Genomic DNA, 25,570 nt, shown 5'->3' with positions numbered 1-25,570 from the left:
TCAAGCTCGCTGACTTGGTTGATGCATCGTATCATATCTCAATTAATATGTCTTCAGCAACCCATGCTTGCCGTAACAGGCGACTTTGCTTGTCGTAAGAGGCGACTAACGGGATCGGGTTGTCAGGCTCGCTGACTTGGTTGAAGCATGTCATCGATGTCATCGATCCCAAATGCGTGGATCGATTCTCATGATATCAATCACTGGATTGTCTGGTCCAGACTCGATTATTTATAGACCACCGTCATATAGTTGGAATATCGCTGAGCGCGGCGTAAAACAAAACAAACAAACAACCAATCAATTGCGTGGATAGATGCTTATGATATCAATCACTGGATTGTCGGGTCCAGACTCGATTTTTTTACAGACCGCTGTCATATAGCTAGAATTGCTGAGTGCGGCGTTAAACAACAAACCAACCAACCAACTCAATTGCGTTGATCGATATAGCTGGAATATTGCCGAGTGCAAACAAACAAACACTGTAAAAGCTGTAGTTTTCTTATGTAATACTATATATAAGCGACAAAGCCTTTACATCCATAATCAAAAGAAATATCTGCTACAATTACAAACGCTGAAGCTACGCACTAAACAACTGTTACGGTCTGCATTACTGATTCACAATACTTTAAAAAGCATAGTCTGGAATGGAAGTCGCAAGTTTGAAACTGGAGCCGCAAAGCTCAAGAAAGCTGTTTGTTTAGTGGCTAATGTCGACTTCCTGCTAGTCATTTCATTGGTCGGTCATAGTTCGTGAAGGATCGTTCCGACATGACCTGTAATGGGATGTCCTCTGCGGTAGCGAGATCGTGTATCTGATTTTAATGAGATTGAGGTAATCTGAGCATGTGATTAATCCTGTTTTGTTTATTTAAAGCATTAATTGTTTATTGTTAAGCAAGTTTATCTCTGCAGCCGTTGTAATATGCAGCTATCAGCCGACTCGTCTCGCATTAAAGCACGAGGCTGTGTGCTCGCGGGCAGATTTTCACGGACGACGCTTATCACTGCGTCGGATTAACGAGACTGATTTCGGTAATTCGTCTAAATAGCACTGATTTATTCAGTTCCGATCATTAGTGTCGGATTAAGGCCGATTGTCGTATCAACGAGTGTCGGCAAGCATTAAACATATTATTTCCTAATATATAGAGGTTATCACGCGAATGTGTTTGGGGATGGTAAATATCCTGCATTAGGAATAAACATAAAAAGTGTTTATTCCTAATACAGGATATTTACCATCCCCAAACACACAAGCATGATAACCTCTTTATCATATAATGTCATTCTTTAATTCTGTGCTTGAACATCGCTTTCCCTCTCTCACAAACTTTACCGAAACATTGCGAGTTTTCATGGAATGCGCGCATTAATATTTATTACGTCACAGGGTAAGTGATGTGTCAGTCGGACAGTAACAGTAGCCAATATAGTTCCAAATGAAATATTTTCATATACAGTGGCGAAGCAACATATACGCAAAAGATCAGTTGTTTTTACTTTCCTTTCGCGGCAATCCATCGGTCTGTCCGCTAGAGTAACTGCCCTTTGTCAAAGGGAAGCTACTCTAACCCTGGTCTATAAAACGTCACGGCCACGTTCAGACGTTGCTGACGGTCGGCCTGTCCTGGCATAACGTTCAGAAGTGAAGTCAGATGTACGCACAGCAACAAAACGAAACAAGGTAACATTTCAAACATATTTCGGCCAAATCCAACTATTTTAATTGGTGGAAAAAGTTTCAAGACGCAGAGGTCTACAAGCACAGATATGCTGCTGATCCCGCTTGGCTAGGCCTAGTGCCCTAGCAAAATTGTTTCGAAATTTATATCTCCAAAGTTGCCAAAACGTATAAAATGTCTTAGCTACGTCACAGTTAGACACTGATTTTCAGTATATTAGACGGTTATTTTGATAATGATAGCAATTATCCCAGTAGTTTATCCAGATTCCCGATGGTTAATTCTGATTCGATCGCCGAATGACAAGGGCGACGCCATGTTTGTTTATAAACAGTGAAAGTAGTCCCTACTTGACCTTTGATATTTGCATCTCTATCCGCCTATGACCCCAATGGATATCGTTTTGATCCGTTGGCTTTATCCTGCCGAGAAACCTACCCATTATATGATAAATGGTATTACGATACAGAAACACGAGAGAGTACTAATCTATTTGTCATATAATTGCAGGATTCAATTTATCGAATTAAAATGAAAACATTTCTGTAATACATTTGATTTGACAGGTAATTAAGTCCTGTTCAAGTTAAATGTTTTATTTTCAATAAATTTTGTTTTTATTTATGGTAAAATAGTGTATGTCCATGCTTAGTTATTGAAGCACTAGAGAAATTTGAACAGCATAGTGAGTTCTTAAAATCGTGGAATATGATAACGCTTAAACAATTTCTACATTTAATTTACTTGTTTTACATTTGAATGGAGGCCATATGATACAATTGATACCATTAGTATTGTTCCCCTTAAAGGTTTTACAGAAACATTTAATAATGCACGTGGATTCCACGAGCCTTCGTATAGATTCTGACATGATTCATCGCTAATAGCTCAAATCAATACTGATTTGTCTGTTGATGAAAATACAGTGAATACAGTGAATACAGGTCTGTCGGACATACACCAGTTCAATGGGTATGAAGAATCTCAAGCACAAAGCAATATGATGGGAATCTGGAATTCCTTTGGAGGACAAAAACAAAATATAGGTTAGCAACGCAGTTTATGTTTCTGCTCTTGATTTAAAATTAATAATAAATGAAAAAGACACAAAGCTTTCCATATTACAAAGAAATCTCTGCTTAAAGCAGAGTTGATTTACGATTTGGCAAACATCATGAGCATTTTTTTATGAATCACTATCAAATAGTGCTGACAATGGTACAATTCAAAATAGGGAATTGCATCGGACATCATTGTGTCGCTGATGAGTCAAATGCTGGAATATTCCTCGAAAGTCATCCCTCTTGTTATCCAGTCTTGTGGAGAGTGTTTTGTCACTCTGAATCGTTATGCATAGATATAAATATGCAACAGATGAGGTGATCTCACTGATCTCCTTTATTTCTAGTTCCGGTGGGTAAATCAGTGGAAGGGAATTGGCTGTATGTTGGTTATTGAACGCCATGAGATCATCGATATACCGGAAACATAAGTTAGACCAAATAACCTCTCCCAAATCGAGCAGAAATTCCTATTCATATTCATAAAGAAAGAGATATGCAAGGAGGGGAGCTCAACTGGTGCCCATGGGGATACCTTCATGTACCTCTTGCCTAAATGTCATATCCCAATGTTTACACAGATGTTATCTACGGGGAAGTCCAGCTTTCATTTCAAATATTTCGCAAAAACATTTTAGGAAACATTTTACATATATAAGCTACAAAACACGTTCCATTATCATAAGAAATCTCTGCTGTAATGCATTAAAGTTATCAAATATCCCAGAGCAAACAGTGCCTTTGCCTCATAAAACCGTAGAACGTAGACTTAAAATTGGTGTCAAATGCACGACCATTCAGTAAACTCACAAATCTTTTGTTGGAATTTGAATGTTTAAATTAACCTCCGTTAGTCATAGCCCTTCTACATTCCCTGGCGAACGTTTAACTCAAATGAGCCTACGAGCGCGTTCTTCATCCCACAAACAGTGTGTCTCGTTTTCCTTTCAACTCAGAAGAAGCATGTGTGTCTCTCCTTCTCCCAGTCCCCTCCTTCATTGACTTGAGAGCTGTTTCAACTAATTCGATTGCATCTGCAGTATTGTCGAATACTTGCTGCTATTTCGGGCGGCCCTAGACGCCCATAGAGAAGGCATTACACCTCGTCTTAGTAACATAGATCCTCCACTCATGTACATGTACTCGACACATGGCATTAAGGTAGAGTCGGAGATACGTTGAGGATATAAATACAAGGGTTAAATGACTTGTGATTTGGGGCGCTGGACGAGGTTGAGTGTTTGAACATGTTCAGGAGAAATGCTGAAGGGGTGGTGTCTTAGCCTATTGGTTAAAGCGTTGTCTAATAACCCGAAGGCTCGGGTTCGATTCCCCATACACACTGTAGGTACAGCGTGTGAAACTAATACATGGTCTCCGCTGTGTTGTTGCTGAAATATTGCCAAAACAGGCGTAAAACCCACCTCACAATATTGAACGCTGAAACGCTTTGCTGCTAGAGAAAGACAGTGTCAAGTTGGTTTTCAAGAACTGTTTCCAACATACAACAGGACGTGCAACACTGTGGACAGCGCGAAGAAAGGACAATCACACAACAAGACAATTTACTGCTTCCCCAGACAGTGCAGACACAGTACCGCCTTACATGAAATGTCAATTGGATCATTCGTGGGAGAAGCCTTGGTCAATATGATCATGGCTAATGGAAGGGGATGGCTGCAGGAGCGTGTCTCTCACTCAGGTGGGCTGTTCCTTGTCACACAAGACATGACACAAGAAGCAGCTTTAAGGTTCATGGCATCCCGAGGGAAATATGTGTTTGACACATGTTCAGTGTACAGGATGATGAGTTTAGTTTTGCATGGATTTGACTAAACTTTGACATTTGGTGACCTTTGTTCTTACCGTTGGAGATACGCATGTAATACTGCATGAGAGGATTTATCGGTCAGATTATACTGTCGTAGTCACAGCTTACGCCAATGCCCGGCCTCGGCAAATGACCACGATTCCAAGTACGATATCGTGATGCTCTAGAATACAGACCATCATATAAAGTAACCTTATCGCCAGTGGCAGGTAGCAACCAGATATTGATGATCTCAATATTTTTTGTTTTTCATAGCAGACACCTTAGCGGCCGTCTCAAACGATTTAAACAGGGGAAATAATAAATAATTTCCATCAAAAGTTCAGTGTTTTGTAGTCAGGTAGATTAGTAATACAAAGTAAGTTTTGAAACAGCATGTTGTATAACGCATCTAGGATATGAAATGCGTCAACTAGGTCATCGAGCCTGATCACCCGATCCCGTCAGCTGCCTCTTATACATGTAAGCATAGGTTGCTGAAGCCCAATTCTAACCCGGATTTTCACAAGGTAGATATTTGTGCGATATGTAATGGGGTTTTGTTAACATAATACGTTTACGTTTACGTTTACTATATTACTGGGGATGTTCTTAGTTACTTTATTAACATATTGAATATATATCTACAGTATGTGCTTTCAATGTGTCCTGACTGACTTATTAACACCACACGCGACACACGTACATTACACACGTACATTACACACGTACATTACAATGTACATTACACACGTACATTACACATGTACATTACACATGTACATTACACGCGTACATTACACACGTACATTACACACGTACATTACACATGTACATTACACATGTACATTACGCGCGTACATTACGCACGTACATTACGCACGTACATTACACAGGTACATTACACACGTACATTACACATGTACATTACACATGTACATTACACACGTACATTACACACGTACATTACACGCGTACATTACAATGTACATTACACACGTACATTACACGCGTACATTACACATGTACATTACACATGTACATTACACGCGTACATTACACACGTACATTACAATGTACATTACACACGTACATTACACACGTACATTACACATGTACATTACACACGTACATTACAATGTACATTACACGCGTACATTACACGCGTACATTACACATGTACATTACACATGTACATTACACACGTACATTACACACGTACATTACAATGTACATTACACACGTACATTACACACGTACATTACACACGTACATTACACGCGTACATTACAATGTACATTACACACGTACATTACACACGTACATTACACATGTACATTACACACGTACATTACACGCGTACATTACACATGTACATTACACACGTACATTACACACGTACATTACAATGTACATTACACACGTACATTACACACGTACATTACACATATACATTACACGCGTACATTACACACGTACATTACAGGCGTACATTACGCATGTACACGTACATTACACTCGTACATTACAATGTACATTACACACGTACATTACATACGTACATTACATACGTACATTACACACGTACATTACACACTTACATTACACATGCACATTACGCACGTGCATTACGTATGTACATTACGCACGTACATTACACATGTATATTACACACGTACATTACACGCGTACATTACAATGTACATTACACACGTACATTACACATGTAGATAACACGCGTACATTACAAGCGTACATTACGCATATACATTACACACGTACATTACACGCGTACATTACACATATACATTACACACGTACATTACACGCGTACATTACAATGTACATTACACACGTACATTACACACGTACATTACACATATACATTACACATGTACATTACACGCGTACATTACAATGTACATTACACACGTACATTACACTCGTACATTACAATGTACATTACACACGTACATTACATACGTACATTACATACGTACATTACACACGTACATTACACACTTACAAGACACATGCACATTACGCACGTGCATTACGTATGTACATTACGCACGTACATTACACATGTACATTACACACGTACATTACACGCGTACATTACAATGTACATTACACACGTACATTACACATGTACATTACACACGTACATTACAAGCGTACATTACGCATGTACATGTACATTACACACGTACATTACACACGTACATTACAATGTACATTACACACGTACATTACAATGTACATTACACACGTACATCACACACGTAAATTACGCATGTACATTACAAACGTACATTACACGCGTACATTACACATGCATATTACGCACGTATATTACAAACGTATATACAAACGTAAATTACACATGTGCATCGCGTGGCTGACACTAATTGATGTGGTCTGAATAAGTTATCATGAGAATCCCCCTTTGTTGTTTGAAAGCCGCTATAAAGTGTTGATTTTATCGATAGTTACAGTAACATGTAACAGTATTTGTCAATAATATGCTATTATCTTTATTGTTGGTGCTTGTGGCGGGATGCTGGTGGACTGCATAAAAGTTACATTTGGCATCTTGGGATACATTCCAAATTATATATTTTGTAGGATAGGCTTGCCCGCTTTACAACAGGAACCAATTTTATCCATTCTGCTCACAGCGGATGGTCAGCTTGGCACAATATTAAGCAATAATTCTTGCCTGGTAGAACTACCTGCAGAGCAACATGGGTCGCTTGGCAACGGTAGTTGCTGGGCAGCGGTCGGTGCACTGGTAAGTGACATGGGCTGCTTGGCAACTGTTGTTGGAGGACTGCGGTTACTGCATTGGGTTCGCTTGACAGGGACAGGCTCATTTTCTGCATTCCACCAGTTCTTCATCATCAGCGACCATTTCATCCAAATAACTTCTCTCGTCTTAATTCCGCTGTCACGCAGAATGGCGGAACCCGGCCTCATGGCGTCATGTTCTTATCAAAGATGCTACCATCTTGATGTTCGGCATAATGCACCGGTTTTTAACTATTTATTCTTACAACAGACGTTTTAGAATGTTTTCCGACTCTAGGACATTTAAAAAAACACGCATTAGTGACAAACACTATGTACGATGCAATTCCCTTCTTTTGACTTGAGGGGCGGTCGGGTAGCCTAGTGGTTAAAGCGGGAAGACCCGGGTTCGATTCCCGACATGGGTACAATGTGTGAAGCCCATTTCTGGTGCCCCAGCCATGATATTGCTGTAATATTGCTAAAGGCGGCGTAAAATCTCAGTCACTCACTCACTCTTTTGACTTGTACCACATGAACCCCGGCGATTTTTTCAGGTGATAAATTTACTTGCTTTGCGTCTATTGGTGACGTGTGCAACCCGCGGTGGTGACTGGGGGAGCATGAGACGCTCGCCTTTTCGTGGACACTTGGTATCATCACTATACGATAGCGATTCAAAAACACATGCTCATGATATAGTCGGAATCGTACGGTCGACTCTTTCGACACAATCGAGCTTTCTTGTAGCCCTGGAGAGGGTTATGGGGCGAAGTTCTTTTGTAAGGCATATTTACTTCAATTGCTATAGAGACATGCGTCTTAGCTGTAACTATTGCTATAATTACAAATAATATATCGTAATGTATGTTGGATAAATGATTATTGTTATCCATATCCTAATTTGCTGGCAATAGTTATTAAGGGACGAGGGGCGGTGGGGTAGCCTTGTGGGTAAATCGTCATTAGTTAATATTAAAAAGATATCACAAAATGATCCACCATTGTCGGAATTCAAGAATGTGATGACTGGACGAATACTATCAAACAAAAGTGACACAACCCTTTCTATAGCAACAGAGCACCTGCTAAAAGCAGAGTCGATTTACGATTCCGACTGTGTCATGAGCGTGGCAACCGTCACAAACACATGCAAAGGCAAACCAACTGTTTACCCAAAACAGTTTCAACAAAAACAGGCCAACTTTGTGTTATGTGAGTTTAAATTTCATTTTTTTAATAAATTAGCCCTTTTGTTGCTTAAGAATCAAATAAAGGTTCCAATATGACTGATATTCTATGTGGTAATGACGGGATGCAGGACGATTCTTTCATATTACTATATGCCATGAGTAAGTGAGTGAGTATGGTTTTACGCCGCTTTCAGGAATATTCCAGCAATATCACGGCGGGGGACACCAGAAATGGGCTTCACACATCGTACCCATGTCGGGAATCAAACCGGGTCTTCGGCGTGACGAGCGAAACTATATGCCATGACAGATTAACTATAGTAATAGTATAGTAGAATCGGGGGTTCTTTTGAGTAGCACATTTGTTAGAATGCAGTTCATGCGATGAGAGATCTGCACCTTCTCTCTTGAATGGGATATTTGAGAATGTTGACTTTATTTAATGCCACGTTCACCAATAGTTCCGTTTCATCGCGTCAGATAACATCAAGAGTGATATTTACACATAACAGTCATGCGGGGGTCGAACCCGGTTTGACGAGCGAACCCTTTAACCACGCCACTACCCTCCTCATATAGAATACAGAGTCAATGTGTGCATATGTGAATATACTTTACATCTTTTTCGGTATTTTACGACACAGTTAAATTTCTACAAAATCGTTCACGTCTCTCTTGCCAGTTTGAAAGGAATCACACCGGCCGTTGTGTATGGTCAGATCGTCCACGGCGATGTCGCTTCTGTAGCTGGCACCGGTGTCGCCCTCAATCTCAAGCTGAAATAAACATATTCCACAATTATTAGCTCAAAGTGATGTTCCACTTCCCAACCGCAGAACATAGTTAAATCTTATTATTCCTTAAATGTACAATTTACAAGTAGGTCAAATGAAACACTCCCAGAGAGGAGCGTTCTTCTCTTATTATAGACAAAAGCGTGTGCACTGAGAATGAAAGTGGGTCATACCTAAACGATTACATATATCTACGTAGGATAGGTATTATTTGCACGAGACCAGCCATGTTATAAAGTCAGCAATACACACAATATAATGAAAATATTAAACAATCAATACAAAAGAGATATGGAGAGAATTTCATTGTGTCATCTCCAGAACAAGGTGAATTGCTGCAATACCTAATATACTGAACCGCAAAAGAAACGTCACCATGGATAGAGATATGAGAAACCTTATTTGTCCAAACACTGTAAACATACTTTGAGAAAGTAAAACTTGGTGAAACTTAGCAAAACTGATCATCAAGGTTGAAATTAAAGTGTCAAATGTTCTTAAAGTGAAACACAACACTAGACTCTGAGCAAATAGCATCAAAAGTCAGTATCTCGTGTGTTCGCCATATGCATTGTGGAATGCCGTGCAACGTCAATACATGGAATGGATGAGGCGGTTGATGAAGGCTAAAGGCACTTGAGCCCACACTCGGAGGAACGCCTGGCGCAGTTCAGCTGCAGTTGTCGGCCTTGGTCGGACGTCATTCAGCCGTCTTTGAATCTTGTCCCGTAGGTGCTCAATGGGATTTAAACCGGGACTGGGGGCAAACCACTGCATGGCTCTGATGCCATTCTGCTGGAGGAAGTCTCTCGTTGCTCCCGCAGTGTGGGCACGGGCTTTATCATGCTGAAACTCGTGGTTGCGGCGACGTGCCAAATGAGGTATGGCGTGTGATCAATGTACCGAGCTTCTGTGACACCATTGCCTCTCCCTGGACTGATGCTCTGGAAGACCACAGGTCGACCCTCTGTGCAAGACCAATTCCACCCCACACCATGATGCTCGGACCATCCCACGAGTCTCTCTCAACAACACAAGCATCCGAATGACGTTCCCCACGGCGTCTCTCTCTCTCTCTCTCTCTCTCTCTCTCTCTCTCTCTCTCTCTCTCTCTCTCTCTCTCTCTCTCTCCACTGCTGGTGGCGCTGTGTTGCCCACTGAAGACGGTCCCGACGATGACGTGGTGTCAGAATGGGTCTTCGGTGTAGCCTGTGACAGTGAAGGTGTCAATCGTCGACGCACGGTGTCCGCACTAATGTGTCACTGGTGTGTCCCCATGGTCTGTCGAACAGTTTCCGCAGCAGTAACAAAGCGATCATGAAGATGCTTTCGCACAATCTGACGATGCTGACGTCGGGTAGTGACCCTTGGTCTTCCACTACGTGGTCGGTCATCTGTAGTGTTGTAGATCTTGTACCGTTGCTGGAGTCTGTATATGGACCTTACGAGGACTTGAAATGCACTCAGTCTGGCTACTTGCCGGGCGGTTTGTCAAGCTTGCAATTGTCCAAGGGCTTGGTGTCGCTGATTTCTTGTCAATCTTGGCATGTGGTAGCAATTCAATAACGAATGAATGTTATCCGATCTGGGTGGATTTTTATAGGGCAAGAAATGGGGGAACGCATGTGCATTTCAATTTGCACGGAACTCACGTGCATCGGGTTACCATGGCCGTTGCGTTTGGGAGATCGCTTTTTTTTTTGTCTACTTTGTTTTTTTATCATCAAATTTCATTTTTCCGGACAAGGTTATGTTAAATTTTAGAAGCCTTGACAAAAATTACTCAGATATTTAAATGACAACTTTTCATGCAATGTTACATGGGGAGACGTTTCTTTTGCGGTTCTGTGTATATGAACGACAGTCAAAACCTTATCAGTCTGAGGCAAATGGCCTCACTGTGGACAGCATTTCAGTTATAAGGCATATCAGAGCAATGTGTGAGGATCTCACAAATATTTCACAGCTCCTGTAAAATATCCTCCAACTATACCTGGAAGTTGCCCGTGGTGTGAATATTGAGGAGGTAGTGTTTCCACACGTTGCCCTGATCACCAGACATGGAATGGATTACTTGTCTGCTAGTACCACCAGTGATAGCTTCTATCTTCAGGCTGCCCATGTCGTGTCCGTACATGTGATAGTAAATGCTGAGACAGTAGTCTCCCCCGGGCAATGTCTTGGATAGGAGATAAGCCTTCTGGTGGTAGTGGCCAGATGCTTCCAAGTAGGCGTAGTATCCTGCAGAAAAAGTAACATTGACATTCCACCTCGACGCCTACATGTAACTCGACTTCTGGAAAGGACCATTTTAATAGGAAAGGGTTGGTTCTATGTAGAGGTTATACTGAATAGGACAGCTAAAATGCTGCCCTGCTTAATTAGAAGGCAGTGTACACTGATTAGATGGCAGTGTACATGATTTCGGTAAACATGTTTAAAAATAATATTTCTCTGCAATTACATTGATGTGCCTTCTTTTGAAGTAAAAAAAATATTTTTGCAAATTGGAATCACAGAAGGGATGTGATGAGGTCATTAAGTTACAGGACAAAAGATGCTATTTGGTGTCTTCCTCACCTGACGCTGACCCGGAGTGATCGGTAGTGGGCCCTGTACCAACACTAGGTGTTGCGCCACGATGACGGAGCCAGTTGGTATTGTCACCGCCAGGGTTTGTCCAGCCACAGAATCCGGTACTGAAGGTGCACGTCTCAGCAGCTGTATAATGTCGGCGATGAGTGTATGCACTGATGACAACCGTTTTGCCCTAACATGGCACTTATTCTTAGGGACATGACGGAAATGCGTAACGATGTCGTCACTGGGCGTTTTCGACATGGCTGTCACCACACGCCTGTCTTAACAATCAAGCAAGGTAGCATGTTGCCTTCAGCGTGCGCGTCCTTGTAATTATTCAACATGACAATTCTATTCATGAACGTGTAAGATCTTTATCTTACTTGGATTGATTCTTTTTAGAGTAGGTCATCACTGATTTTCAGTGATCCTTTCGTATCATTTTCACCACTTTCAACCTTTTGTGCCCAATGGAATCTGTTTCATCAGATCATCGAGAGTCTGACATATCAAAACCTCAAAACCTCAGAATTCTCTAATATCACTTTGAAGATATTCAGCATAAATACTTTAATTTAATGCTTAATGAGTCTTATGTTACAATAGGTTTGATATTTCTTGGTGCATTAAGAAGAATGACGATTTATTTGAATAATCCTAATTCTCTTACCAATTGATGGTGACACTGTAGCGGCTGAAGCATAAAGAAACAAGATGTATATATCAAGATGTGTAACAATAAATATACTTAAGAGATTGGCATCATTTTGGAATATATATTATAAAATTGCAAATCATAAATCAGGTCTGTATATCAACGTTTCCTATTACACTATGCACTATGATTAGTATGTCTTCCGAATACAAACTGTGGTCGAGTCACATCAGGACAATTTAAAATATGGTACTTGCTGTTACCCTGCCTTGTGCTCGCTATTAAAGGGATAATACAAGGATTAGTCGGCGCGGAGTCAGTATACCGTGTCTCAATTGGGTATCCATGTTAAACTGCGGTATTGTATCTCAGTGCATTGCTACAAAAACAAAACCCGCATAAGTCGTTATATATGAGCAATAATCTTGAACATGACGTTACTCTCTATTTCCCACAACTCACCGCCTGAATAACGGATATAAAAGTCAGGAATTATACTTAACATTTAATTTGAAATTTATAGTGATTGTTTATGTTGTATTCAACGAGATCACTACAAATATAGGTCTTTGAAAGGCATTTAGAAGTGATACACATAAGGAAGAGAATTTATGGATGTCAACTTCTTTATTATGAGGAACACAGCATTTCAGAGTATGTGCTTACTCCTTCATCGGGTGATGAAGGATGATGAAGGAGTAAGCATATCCTGATGAATGAGTAAGCATATACTTCGAAACGTTGTGTTTCTCATGATAAAGAAGTTGACATACATAAATTCTCTTCCGTAATACAAATATAATTTACTATTATAGTGTAATTAAATCAACACCCTATTTGATAGGGTATAGTGGTAAATGAAGAGCGTGTATTCCTTTGTGGTCGTGAAAAGTCAGACAACGACAAAGAAATCACCAGATAATCGTCGTCATAAGTGGTGTCTCCAACCAACAATGTCTGTTGTTGAACACAGCAGTCAGCATCTTTCCAGCTGTACTACAACGGCTTGTACATAATCACGCGATGGGCCTGACCAGTGGATGACCGCATCGGCAACGACCATGACCCATCCAACACGGTACGATGACACCCAATACACACGTCATCGCGCCTTACAAGAATGAGGTTCTGATGACCTATTACAGTAAATTACGGTTATAACGAACACGCTTATAACGAACTGACGGATATAACGAACTTACTTTTTGGTCCCGACTATTTTCTGTAGTTATGCTGTATATAAGCTTATAACGAACTACGGTTATAACGAACTAAAATTACTAGTCCCTTTGAGTTCGTTATAACCTAGTTTACTGTAATTTGAACAGTAGTGCAAACGGATAAATATAAATAAATATTACACCATACCAAACTGCAGGTGGAGCAATAGTGTCATTGTTTGTGGCACATTGCTCTATTTCAATCATTAGTTAGGTGTCCACTTGACGCGTGAACCCTAAAAAGTTTTTCTTACGAGCTGGCGTCGAGACGGAGCCATGTTGAGCCAAACAACCATAGTACATCTGGATCTCCTTGATGTCAAAAGGACTCAGGTGAGTTCTCTGTCCAATGACTGCTCCCTTCTGCTTGACAAGAATGGTTGGCTTCCTGCGGTCGACGGCGAAGCTGTAGGCGTTGTAATGCATGACGGACTCGTAGTCGTACTGGAGTCCAAGAGTGTCAACCTGTGTGGTGGTGTACTTGTCGAAGTTGTGCTCGCGTCCTACGTAAATAAGTGAAAAGGGTAAGCACTTTGTTAAAGATTCCATGTTAGGCCATGGGGAAAGGACCAGGGCCCACTTGCAAAGCCATTTCGTAAGCCTATGTTAAAGTATGGGAGTTACGATCATCTTAGCGCTAAGATCGCTTTGTGCAAATAGGCCCAGTACGTTAAGATTATCATATATTCATGTTAATGTAACTAAATAAAGCAGAAACAGATGAGACATTGAATGAAGAGTTCCTACACATTGTTGCTACACATGTAACAATCAAGAATAACCGTGAATAGTTACAAGAAAACAATTCAGCACAGTTCCATGTTGTGCTGAAAGGAGGCTTGTTTTCGACCGTAGTCACAATAAAACATTTTCAAAATGCACAGTCAAACAGTTTCCTCATACTGGTACATATTGATTTGTGCTTATGTTCTCCAATCAGAGATGGGAAACATTTCTTTTAATGTCCAACCATTTCCGGAATATTTCTACCTGTGTTGTCCATTCAATTCAGTGGTTTATTGTTATTGTTGGCCCATATACAAGTGAGTTACATACACATACAGTTATAATAACAAATATTGTAGTATAAGAAATATCAAGATGACAACAACTGACGTAACATAAAACCATGATGAATGTATAAAGATACTTGTAGTTGTATGTTACATATACAGTTATTAGTTGATATGCATGAAAATGACCAGGCGGGTAAATATTAAATTTTATTTTCTTATTTACCGGTAAAATAAACATAAAATCAAATACTTCTTCAACACCAAGGGTACAGACGGGGCAAATTCTTAGGGATTTTTCAATATTAATGTCCTCTTTTTCTCGATTTTATATCATTTAGACCAAGTCTAAAACGTATAAAGGTATTGCTGAGGTTTTGAATCTAAAATTTAAAAGATACGACTTAAAACATGACGAGTGAATAAAGGGTCGTTCTCATTGTTCGACAGGTGGTTGTTAGGGTGAGTTCTTCAGGTGTAAAGTAACGGTTGCTATATACCTCAGAGAATAATTGTATCTTTTAACTTTGGGCATTGTCACACATCCCAGAGCAGTATAACACACAGTGACCTACTTTTATTCATATTTAGATCTTGCTAAGTTTAATTCGTTAGGATTTTATAACTATCTATCTCTGAATATTTACATACAGACCAGAGGACATCCATGTTAAATGAGACTAGGATCGGCCTAATTAGCAGGTCCAGACAATTTGATCTATATCCTTCCAACACCTATTTTGTTTGTTTGCTTATTCAACTTTATGATTTGTATCAATCTACAAGTTACTTACCAGCCTATTAACACAGATACACTTACCATACACTTCTAACCCATTACAATGTCTAGAACAAGGCAGACCATGGAGAATATCCCCCTCCATCTCGTCGACCATAATCATTTACTGACCACACATTTCCCGCCATCGAGTAGAAAATACAAGCGACAAAAAACATTTACATAAACATAACAATATCTGCTCAAGATTTCGACTATATCATGAGCATGTGTTTATGGAGTACTATCAAATAGTGATGACACTAGGTCATCACGAAAAGATGCGTATCCTGCTCCGGTGGCACCGATTACAAACACATGCAAAAGCAAGTCATGTGTGAGAGCAGATCGAATTGACATTCAGTAAAGACGCGGAAGCAAGTACACCTGAACAGCATCGTTCTTTACAACGGATCAACTGCACCGATATCACCTTGCATAGTGTTATAGAAGAAGTCATTTACCCTGCTGGATGTTGCTCCACTCAATAGTGACGTAGCTGTCTCTGTCGGGACGACTCTGCTCGTGCCAGAAGCCCATGGCGTGCATTGTCTCGTGCATGATGGTGCCGATTCTGCCACACCCAACTCCAAGGGTAATAGCTGACTGTCCATGATGATATCCTACTGGTGTGTGACATCTGCAACATTAACACAGTATGGATGTAGATGATCCACTATATTTGGTTTAAGAGATGGCTTCAGTTTCTCGAAGGTTACTGTCCGTTCCACAATAACAAAAATGAACAAGGAAATAGTAAAGGTTTCATTCCCTTGTTTCCTTTACCTGTTCACTAAACTTTACACAGTAAATATTACCCACTTCATATGAGCCGTTTATGGTCGCTAATTGTGAATGACCGACCTATCGCACTTATTCCAACTTAGTTTTTTTAAATGCATGTACAAAAATGTAAAATAAAACTTTAAAAACAAAAACAATAGCATTAAAATCATCGTTATGTAATGCATTTTATGTACCATCTGATATTCTGAGAAGTATTCCCTGATGTCATCCACCCACAGAATATTAATCCACATTAATCCAGAGAATTACTTTGTGGATCCATCTGGCAAAATGTGCCGAAAGTATTTAAGCGTAGCCAACCTACCCAGATCCACCAACATAATGAATGTAGGCAGCTTCATTCGTGCGTTTTTTGAATGTGATGCAGGGTTTGCCATTCACCATTGTCTTGTCGTGCAAGGTCTGCATCGCTTGATTGATGGTCCTCTGCTCAGAAGCAGCTGGAAGTGAATTTCATGTTTAGATCGATTATTTTCGTATATCGAATGCTGTTAGTGAGTGCGCATTGAAAGTACATGTGTTCCAGTTACATAGAGGAACTATTTTCAAGGGAACCCTTGTCATTTCAGCCACAAGAATGAAATGACAATCTTTGTTGCACGAGACACATCCTAGTAATTGGCATGTGGTAATAAACGTCACAACCACATGGTTCATTGATCGGGTACAAAGGAGGAAAATGACCCCCAAAGTATACATGACAGAAAATGAAAAGAATGAGCGCAATAGGCAAGATTGAAGAATGCTGTTGCCAGACACTTTGGTAAATCTCAAAGTGGGATATGACTGATGAAACGATATCGGTAAACGGGTGGCCTAAGGAATAGAGTGGGTAGAGGAAGGCCAAGTGGGAGGACTCCCAGGGAGGCTCGATATGTACGACCCAATGCTCTGAGGAACAGATCCATTTCTGCACCAGCACTTAGGGACAGCTTCAGGGTTGACACAGGAATCCGACTTACTACGTCAGCGATAAGAAACAGGTTGAAAACTGCGGGCCTGAACTCAAGACGTCCGTCCAGAAGAATACGTCCACCTGTGGCATACAGGCGTCTCACTTAGCAGTGGGTACAGCAGTTTGGAGTTCGTCCACAGCGGCATTGGAGATACACCATGTTTTCTGATGCATCGAGGTTCTGTTTACGCTTTACAGATGGTAGACAACGTGTATGGAGGCGGCGTGGAGTGAGGAACTTTCCGGCAGCAGTCCAAGAGCACGATATATAGATACGATGGTGGCAGCATCTTGGTCTGGACTGGCACAAGATACAACAGGACGGATTTGATGGTCGTACAAAGGAACATGGCCGGTGAACATTATGTGGACCAAATGTTACGTCCAGTGGACATCCCATTTGCCCAGCATGTAGGTCAGAACTTTCTGTTCCAGGATGACAATGCACGTCCTCACAGATCTCGTGTTGCAGTCGACTGTCTGAGGCAGAAAGGTGTCACAACATTGTCCTCGACAGCCAAATCTCAGGACATGTCACCAATGAACACCTTTGGGATGCTCTGGGACGAAGGGTTCGCAACCGACCTCAGTGTTCCCAGAATTTGCAAAAGCTTGAGTGGACCTTACGAGAAGAATGGCGACAGATATCACGCGTTTGATATCCAGTATGCCTAGAAGATGTGCCTGCATCGATGCTCACGGGGCATGGACCAGATATTGACTTTACTGTAGAGATTGATTTCCACAACGTCATTTCTTTACACATCATTCCTGAAAAAATGGGTGTTCCCTGAAATATTATTTCTAGTATATAATGGCGCGTCAGGTTAATGTCGAAATAAAGTCCAAAGTCATGCTGGTGTCTGACGTTTACCACTTCGATGAAACCTAAGAGCATGGGTATGGTTTTGACAAGCCAATTAAATTAATCAGGGCTATGCGGGATCCGGGATCCGAACCCACGATCATAAGTGTCTGGAACGCCTAAGTGACGCATCAAGTTAGGCGTATAAGACGACTGGGAAGTATGTGCCCCCAAGTAAGCAAATGTGCGGACAATTATGGGGATGAAAACGTGAGTTAACGTGTAAAACGTGGAGAAACCTGAGATTGACCCCTGGCATTTATCCTCAGAAGGTGCCTATTTGAAACCTCTGACCTTTTCGAAATCGAAATATTATACGCTTTCTCTTTTGGTTTGACTGAATGACATTACGATAAATTACAAGACTTTGGAAATATTTAAGGTCAGGAAGTACTCAGTGTCGATTATCTGAGAAACAGGTACATTCTGGTATTAAAGGCAAAATATTGATGAAAATGATGTGAAAAGATCACTGAATATCGATTGCTATCCTGATCTGTATAACCTTTTTTAATTGATTCGAACCTAAGAAAACCTATACTTACAGAAGTGGTTGGTGTCAATGACGTAGGGAAACACTCCGTTCGGCCATCTGTAATTTCTATTCCTCTGGGCATTTCGGTCCTAAAAAATGACACTGATCATAATAAGATCCAGAGTTGAAATTCGAATCTGTTCACATCCGTTTTTCATTAAACTCATATTCGCTGTTTGATAGAAATACGGTATTCGTAGAGCGGAAATAACGTTTTATTCACATTTCACGCAATGCAATACTACTCTTGACATAATGCTGCTTCAGCTGTTGTAACTCCTATATATGTTTACCATGGTTAACGGCAGTCGTATTAAATGTTATTTGAAAATTATTTACTTTTCTTTGTTTGTTTGTTGTTTAACGCTGAGCTCAGCAATATTCCAGCTATATGACGGCGGTCAGTAAATAATCGAGTCTGGACCAGACAATTGACATGCAATTGGGATACGATGACATGCAACAACAGAATCAGCGAGCCTGACCACCCGATCCCGTTAGTCGCCTTTTACGACAAGCATAGTCGCCTTTTACTGCAAGCATGGGTGTCGGAAGACCAATTCTAACCCGGATGTTCTGAACATAACTTATTCTATGAAATCTTCAACTACGTGACGGCATTGGCTGTACATAAGATAATCTATGAAATCATGAAGTACATGGCAGTATTGGCTTTACATAAGCTAATCTATGAAATCATCGACTATGTGACGGTATTGGCTGTACATAAGCTTATCCAGGAAATCATGTAGTACGTGACGGTATTGGCTGTACATAAGATAATCTATGAAATCATCGACTATGTGACGGTATTGGCTGTACATAAGCTTATCCATAAAATTATGTAGTACGTGACGGTATTGGCTGTACATAAGATAATCTATGAAATCATCGACTATGTGACGGTATTGGCTGTACATAAAATAATCTATGAAATCATCGACTATGTGACGGTATTGGCTGTACATAAGCTTATCCATAAAATTATGTAGTACGTGACGGTATTGGCTGTCCATAAGCTAATCTATGAAATCATCGACTATGTGACGGTATTGGCTGTACATAAAATAATCTATGAAATCATCGACTATGTGACGGTATTGGCTGTACATAAGATAATCTATGAAATCATCGACTATGTGACGGTGTTGGCTGTACATAAGCTTATCCATAAAATTATGAAGTACATGGCAGTATTGTCTGTACATAAGCTAATTCATGAAATCATGAAGTACGTGGCGGTATTGGCTACAGATAACTTACCCTGGGGTCATCGCCTGGTCTCAGTTCAATGTCCCCCTCGAAATATTCTGTAATAAATCAAACATTTATAATATTACAAGGAAACTCTGCAGCCAAGATGTTTGATTACATTTAACTTCATGTGTTTACATAGTGACATGGGTTTACCTTACCTTTGACAGATTAAAATCAGTCATGTTGATATACGAACCATTACAAAATTGTTTTAATCATGTTGATGGTGCGATTGACAGTGCATTGATATACTTAACATACCAGCATTCTCTTCTGGGTAGGCTTCTGAAATATAATGAAACATTCGTTTACAAAAGTACCTGCAAAAAATACGACCCTAAAGGAACTACAGCGATGTATAATAGATTAAACATAATTAGTATTTGATGTGAATGTGTATTACTCTTAGAATTAAAAAAATGTTACCCTGTTCTGGATTTAGGCTATGGATCATGTCATTGATATATTGCCTTCTCTTTATTTCCACTTTAACTATAATGAAGATGCAATTTAAAAAATTACAATTACTCACCAATTATCTCTGAATCCTGAAATGATCACAGTTTTTTTAAATAGATATTCACAAGAGAAATGTATAACGCTCTTGCATTTTACCACCGTATTTATTACCATAGACCGTACCTTGACATCAGAGTGGCAGCTTAATAATTGGAAGCAATGTCCTCGGTGTGTTATGTTTATGATGGTTGTTTTTTTTTTAAAACAACAGAAAAGTATTTCTTGCATAGGTTGTCAAACAGAAATCTGTCCAGACCGTGTCATGAACCGTGTGACAACAAGTATATTGACCTCAAGATATGAATTTCAACGGATAAAATTAAAGACAATTCATCGTATTGTTTTGATGCAAATCGGCTATTATATTATGGGAAATATTTATATACGTTTGTACCTTTTCCAGAGGCAGTGCTAGGGCGTACCCAAAGCACAGAAGAGCTGCAATACGCCACATAGTTCTGGCAGGAGTGACAGGCCAACACTAACCCTACCCAGAAATGTGCCTGGTGTATATTTGAACTTGTTTCACATAGATTAGCATGGTATCGTGTTGATTAACACAGTTTTGATAAGACACTGGCGACATACTTTGTATATATGAGACATATGGATAAGAACAAGTGTTATGCTTGCATCTTTTAATTTATGCCAGGTGTGAATATATATTTTGCTAACATATATTTTGTTTTCATATTTGAAAAAAAAATCGAACTGAAAATACATACTTTGGTAAAAAGAAACGTTTCAGTAGAAATATGTAGGCTAACTATAAATTATTGCTACTGTAGGTACATACACACTAGCAGAATCGACAAACAGCAAGCACTGAACGCTTAAAGAGATAGAAACGAATTGAAACCACCTAAACACAAATACACAGAACGTTTTCTTTTAATGATATCGCACAAACTGTTCGCATTTCGCGTGTAACACGAGTGTTTTTTCGATTGTTGGGATTGGCTATAGTGGCTGGAATGACAGAATCTCCTTCCCAACGTGTGCTCAGCTTTCCTTATCCGGACAGGTGTAGGAGGGGACATCAGACATCTGACATATCTAGGTTGTTATGCTTACGTGACACATATATCGGTATTGACTCCAGTGTCTTGTTGATAATTGACTTCGACTCTGATGTACTCTTCTCCCTAATATATTGCTGTTAATGCAGATGTTACCCCACCATATGTCACAATTAAACGTTGGGTGAAGGAATATCAGCGTGGGGGAGAGTTTGGAAGATGATCCCTGCACTGTTCAACCCTACGCCAGCATCACAAAGAAAACTCTGATGCCGTCCACAGCCTGGTACTCAACAATAGGCGCATTACATTCTAGATGGTTTAAGGCAGTCGGGTAGCGTTCGCTCGTCACGCCGAAGACCCGGGTTCGATTCCCCACATGGGTACAATGTGTGAAGCCTATTTCTGGTGTCCCCGCCATGTTATTGATGGAATATTCCTAAAAGCGGCGTAAAATGTAAAAGTCATTCACTCACTCACTCACTCACTCACTAGATGTTTTATGTATACTGGGCTCAAAAACCTATCATATTATGTATATATTTATTTATTTATTTATTTATTTATATTTACCAAGAGCAATGTCATCAAACGTCTGACGGCGGGGCTAACGCAACAGGGTATTGCTGAGGCCATGATTGTGGACCGGGTGACCTGGTTGTGGATGCTCAGCACAGGAAGACTCCTGCAACTTATATCATATTCTATATCATATTCCATTACCTTTGTGACACACTTTCATTTAGGCGGCATACATTATCTTCATGAGGTCAGAATCCGTACTTAGTCTCCGTGAGTGAAGATAATTCATGGGAGCGAACAGATGTTGAACAACATTTAATGATTCATCACATTATTCGAGTAAAGTCACGATGAGACTTCCATGTTTTATTTGTTTTGTGTAATATCTGTTTCATTCGTGACTATATGGTCTTTTGTCTTTGTGTGTTCTTTAAGAGGAGATACTGTTTGATGAAAGTCAATAGTGACTTTTGCCATGACACTAGAGGCCCAAAGTGAAACCTTATAATAGTAAATAAGAGCGACAAAACCTTTTCCATATTCATCAGAAATCTCTGCCAAAAGGCAGAGTAGGTTGTACGATTCCGACTATATTGTGAGCATGTGTTTATGAATCACTATCAAATAGTGATGATACCAGGTGTTCGCGAAAAGGTAAGCGCATCCTGCGCAAATGGTGGCACCCGCCACAAACACATGCAAAGGCATGTCAATTGTGAACCTGAAAAAAAACCACGGGAACATACGGTAGAAGTCACAATATGGAACAGCATCGGACATCACGTTTGTCACTGGATAGGCAAATATGTCCACCATAAAAATGTTGAATGCTTTACTGGGGCCTTGAATGTTGTAACCGTGATCAAACAACTTCTGCGCAAGAGTCGTATGACGCTCTTTGACATTGTGGTAGATAAGCATGCTCGACTGTATCCGAAAAGTTGTGACCCTAAGGCTGGTGCTGCTGGAATGCATTGCTGATTATTTGAAAGTTGAGGTTATCTCTCTTGTGGATTGTTTTCGTCACTCTGGATCGTTATTTATTGATCTAAATATGAAGGAGATTAGGCCGTTTCACTGGTCTCTTCTATGTCTATTGAGGTGGGTAAATCGCTGGAAGGGAACTGCCTATCTGGCCATTAGGGAAGAGAATTTATGGATGTCAACTTCTTTATTATGAGGAACACAACGTTTCGGAGTATATACTTACACCTTTTATTATCAAGTGAATAGATGCTACGAAGCAGAGAAAATATATATGTACATGTGAGAACAACAAAAGTCATAAGATAGCAAAGTTCAAATTTAACAAGAGAAGCCAACAGACATTTGGCGCTGATATGTGATAAGAATGGACATGGAAACCAGGGCCCCGTTCCACAAAGCGATCTTAGCGCTAAGTCGGTCGTAACTCCCATTCTTTAACCATAACTTACGACAGTCGTAGCGCTAAGATCGCTTTGTGGAACGGGTCCCTGGACTCAAATTATCACAGCATCGGACATAGGGAGACGGGGTAATTAGCACTGATGGTGTCCTCCCAACACGCCTACATGCCAAAACACATATAGCTTATAACAACAAGGTTCACAGTTGAATGCACACCTAATCCCCTGCCTGTTACCTTTGTCATTTCAATGGCGTAACCCCAAGAATATTTATATACATTTTGTTGTACTAATCAGTCAGATGATAATCACAATATGTCACGAGTCAAGTTTCAAAAGATGACCAACAGCATCCAAGTATTGGAAGGGTGTTGTTAATCCCTGGGACAAATGTTCATTTAAGCGACACATGCGATTCTCTACCCCTCGTTAGACTCGTTAGACTCGTTTTCTACTCCTGGGCCCACTTGCACAATGCGATCTTAGCGCTAAGATGATCGTAACTCCCATACTTTAACATAGGCTTACAATGGTCGTAGCGCTAAGATCGCTTTGTGCAAGTTGCCCCTGATGGCAGCACCAAAGTCGACCTGCGAAATCTTGGCCCGATCAGCATGTTCTACCTTTTTGATGACTTCAGTGAAGTGGCAGATGTTGGGATGTCGATCAAGTAGTCCACGGTTCAGTCTGCTGTGGAATAGCAATCGAAATGGCAATGGACAAATGGAAGCCAGCTGGATAATTACCACAGACAATAATGAAAGCAATAGGTTCCCTGGCCACGGTTCATGGCTGGCTGGTGTCTCCTAATGTCGGTGGCTTCTTGTAGTTTTCTTTGCCGCCAGTTGTTGTTGGTGGACTGGACTTTGGTGGTTTCCCACAAGATGTAATGGTCTTGGTTCTCAAGAATGCGTTGGGAAATAGCTGATTTCAGGTCTAGTTTGTTCTAGGTCTGATGTTCATTTCCGAACACATCCGCAAGAACCAAGACAATACCATCACGTGGGACACTGCGGGTCTTCATTAACCCATGCTTGCCGTAAGAGGCGACTATGCTTGTCGTAAGAGGCGACTAACGGGATTGGGCGGTCAGGCTCGCTGACTTGGTTTAATGCATCTCATCGTATTCCAATAGCGTAGATCAATGCTCATGAGATCAATCACTTGATTGTCTGGTCCAGGTTGATTATTTACAGACATATATAGTTTGAATAGTGCTGAGTGCGGCGTTAAACAACAAACAAACGAACTTACGAGTGAAAACTATGCTATTTAGCATTTAGCACTACTCGTCCGCTCCGTAATCTACAAGATCCCAAGAAGGAAAGAAGTAAATAATGTGCCGATAATTTGCGAACGGCTATAGGCATCATACGTTAAATTCACGAGTACGCAATGACAGCCTATGGGGTATTTGTTTTTTGGAGGATATGTGAGGTGTGGGAGTAGTACTGTAGGGATAACTACACTGACGTCATGAGGATGAGTCAGATTTGAATCACATCTGAGCACAATGCTGCGTAGGTAGGTGTCTTGCGGACAGTTTCCTCTAGCCAACGTGTCCGTCTCCAACCCACTTCTTCCTGCTCTCGACAGTTTTGTGCGAACCTTGACAAATACATTCATATGTATGAGAAAGGGATACACCTCTCCCCCCCCCCCCCCCCCCCCCACACACACACATACACACACACACACGCACACGCACATGCAGTACTTATCCACACTGGTCATTATAACCTAACTGGTTCATGGCAAGATATGTTCCACAGCAGATAGTTCTCGGAACTAATGCTTTCTAGATACATGTATGTCCATCCTCATTAATATGCCTGATACAGTTCATCCCTGTGCAAAATAATTAAAATTGCTGAATCGAATAATTTTTGAAAATAATATACGCATTTCTAGATATGTGCATTCTCATTAATATGCCTAATAAAGTTCATCCCAGTGCAAAACAAATGAAAATTACTGAATCGAATAAATAAAATATACACATTTCTGGAGACATGCTTTCCATTAATATGCCTAATAAAGTTCATCCTAGTGCAAAACAATTAAAGTTATTGAATCGATTAAATATTACAGATGTATGTTTATGAGATGCAATTTATA

At 40.4% G+C, this 25,570-nt stretch overlaps 1 protein-coding gene across 1 annotated transcript; it reads right to left on the bottom strand.

Annotated features, from left to right (window-relative positions):
• Nucleotides 1-9,141: 9,141 nt before the first annotated feature.
• LOC139468301 (hatching enzyme 1.2-like) lies at nucleotides 9,142-21,016 on the bottom strand. Its single transcript, XM_071250181.1, has 12 exons — nucleotides 20,918-21,016; nucleotides 20,537-20,552; nucleotides 20,266-20,289; nucleotides 20,011-20,057; nucleotides 18,758-18,836; nucleotides 16,697-16,832; nucleotides 16,050-16,225; nucleotides 14,049-14,297; nucleotides 12,590-12,613; nucleotides 11,920-12,060; nucleotides 11,333-11,580; nucleotides 9,142-9,321 (listed from the first exon to the last, which is right to left on the bottom strand). The coding sequence occupies exons 1-12, from the start codon at nucleotides 20,975-20,977 to the stop codon at nucleotides 9,190-9,192; spliced, it is 1,332 nt and encodes a 443-aa protein (XP_071106282.1). The 5' UTR covers nucleotides 20,978-21,016; the 3' UTR covers nucleotides 9,142-9,189.
• Between the last annotated feature and the right edge of the window lie 4,554 nt (nucleotides 21,017-25,570).

This window comes from Haliotis cracherodii, unplaced genomic scaffold (genome assembly GCF_022045235.1).
Source record: "Haliotis cracherodii isolate W230 unplaced genomic scaffold, xgHalCrac1.p SCAF_2, whole genome shotgun sequence".
Classification (NCBI taxonomy): domain Eukaryota; kingdom Metazoa; phylum Mollusca; class Gastropoda; order Lepetellida; family Haliotidae; genus Haliotis; species Haliotis cracherodii.
Note: the sequence above shows the minus strand (reverse complement) of the source record. Positions and strands in the feature narration are given on the sequence as shown.

What these genes read in the sequence shown, in the direction of transcription:
- LOC139468301 (XM_071250181.1), bottom strand. Translation starts at nt 20,977, where the DNA reads ATGTGGCGTATTGCAGCTCTTCTGTGCTTTGGGTACGCCCTAGCACTG. An exon ending in GACCAGGCGATGACCCCAGG is followed by an intron (nt 18,837 to 20,010) that starts GTAAGTTATCTG and finishes GTCATTTTTTAG; the next exon opens with GACCGAAATGCCCAGAGGAA. An exon ending in TACAGTGTCACCATCAATTG is followed by an intron (nt 12,061 to 12,589) that starts GTAAGAGAATTA and finishes GACATTATACAG; the next exon opens with CTGCTGAGACGTGCACCTTC.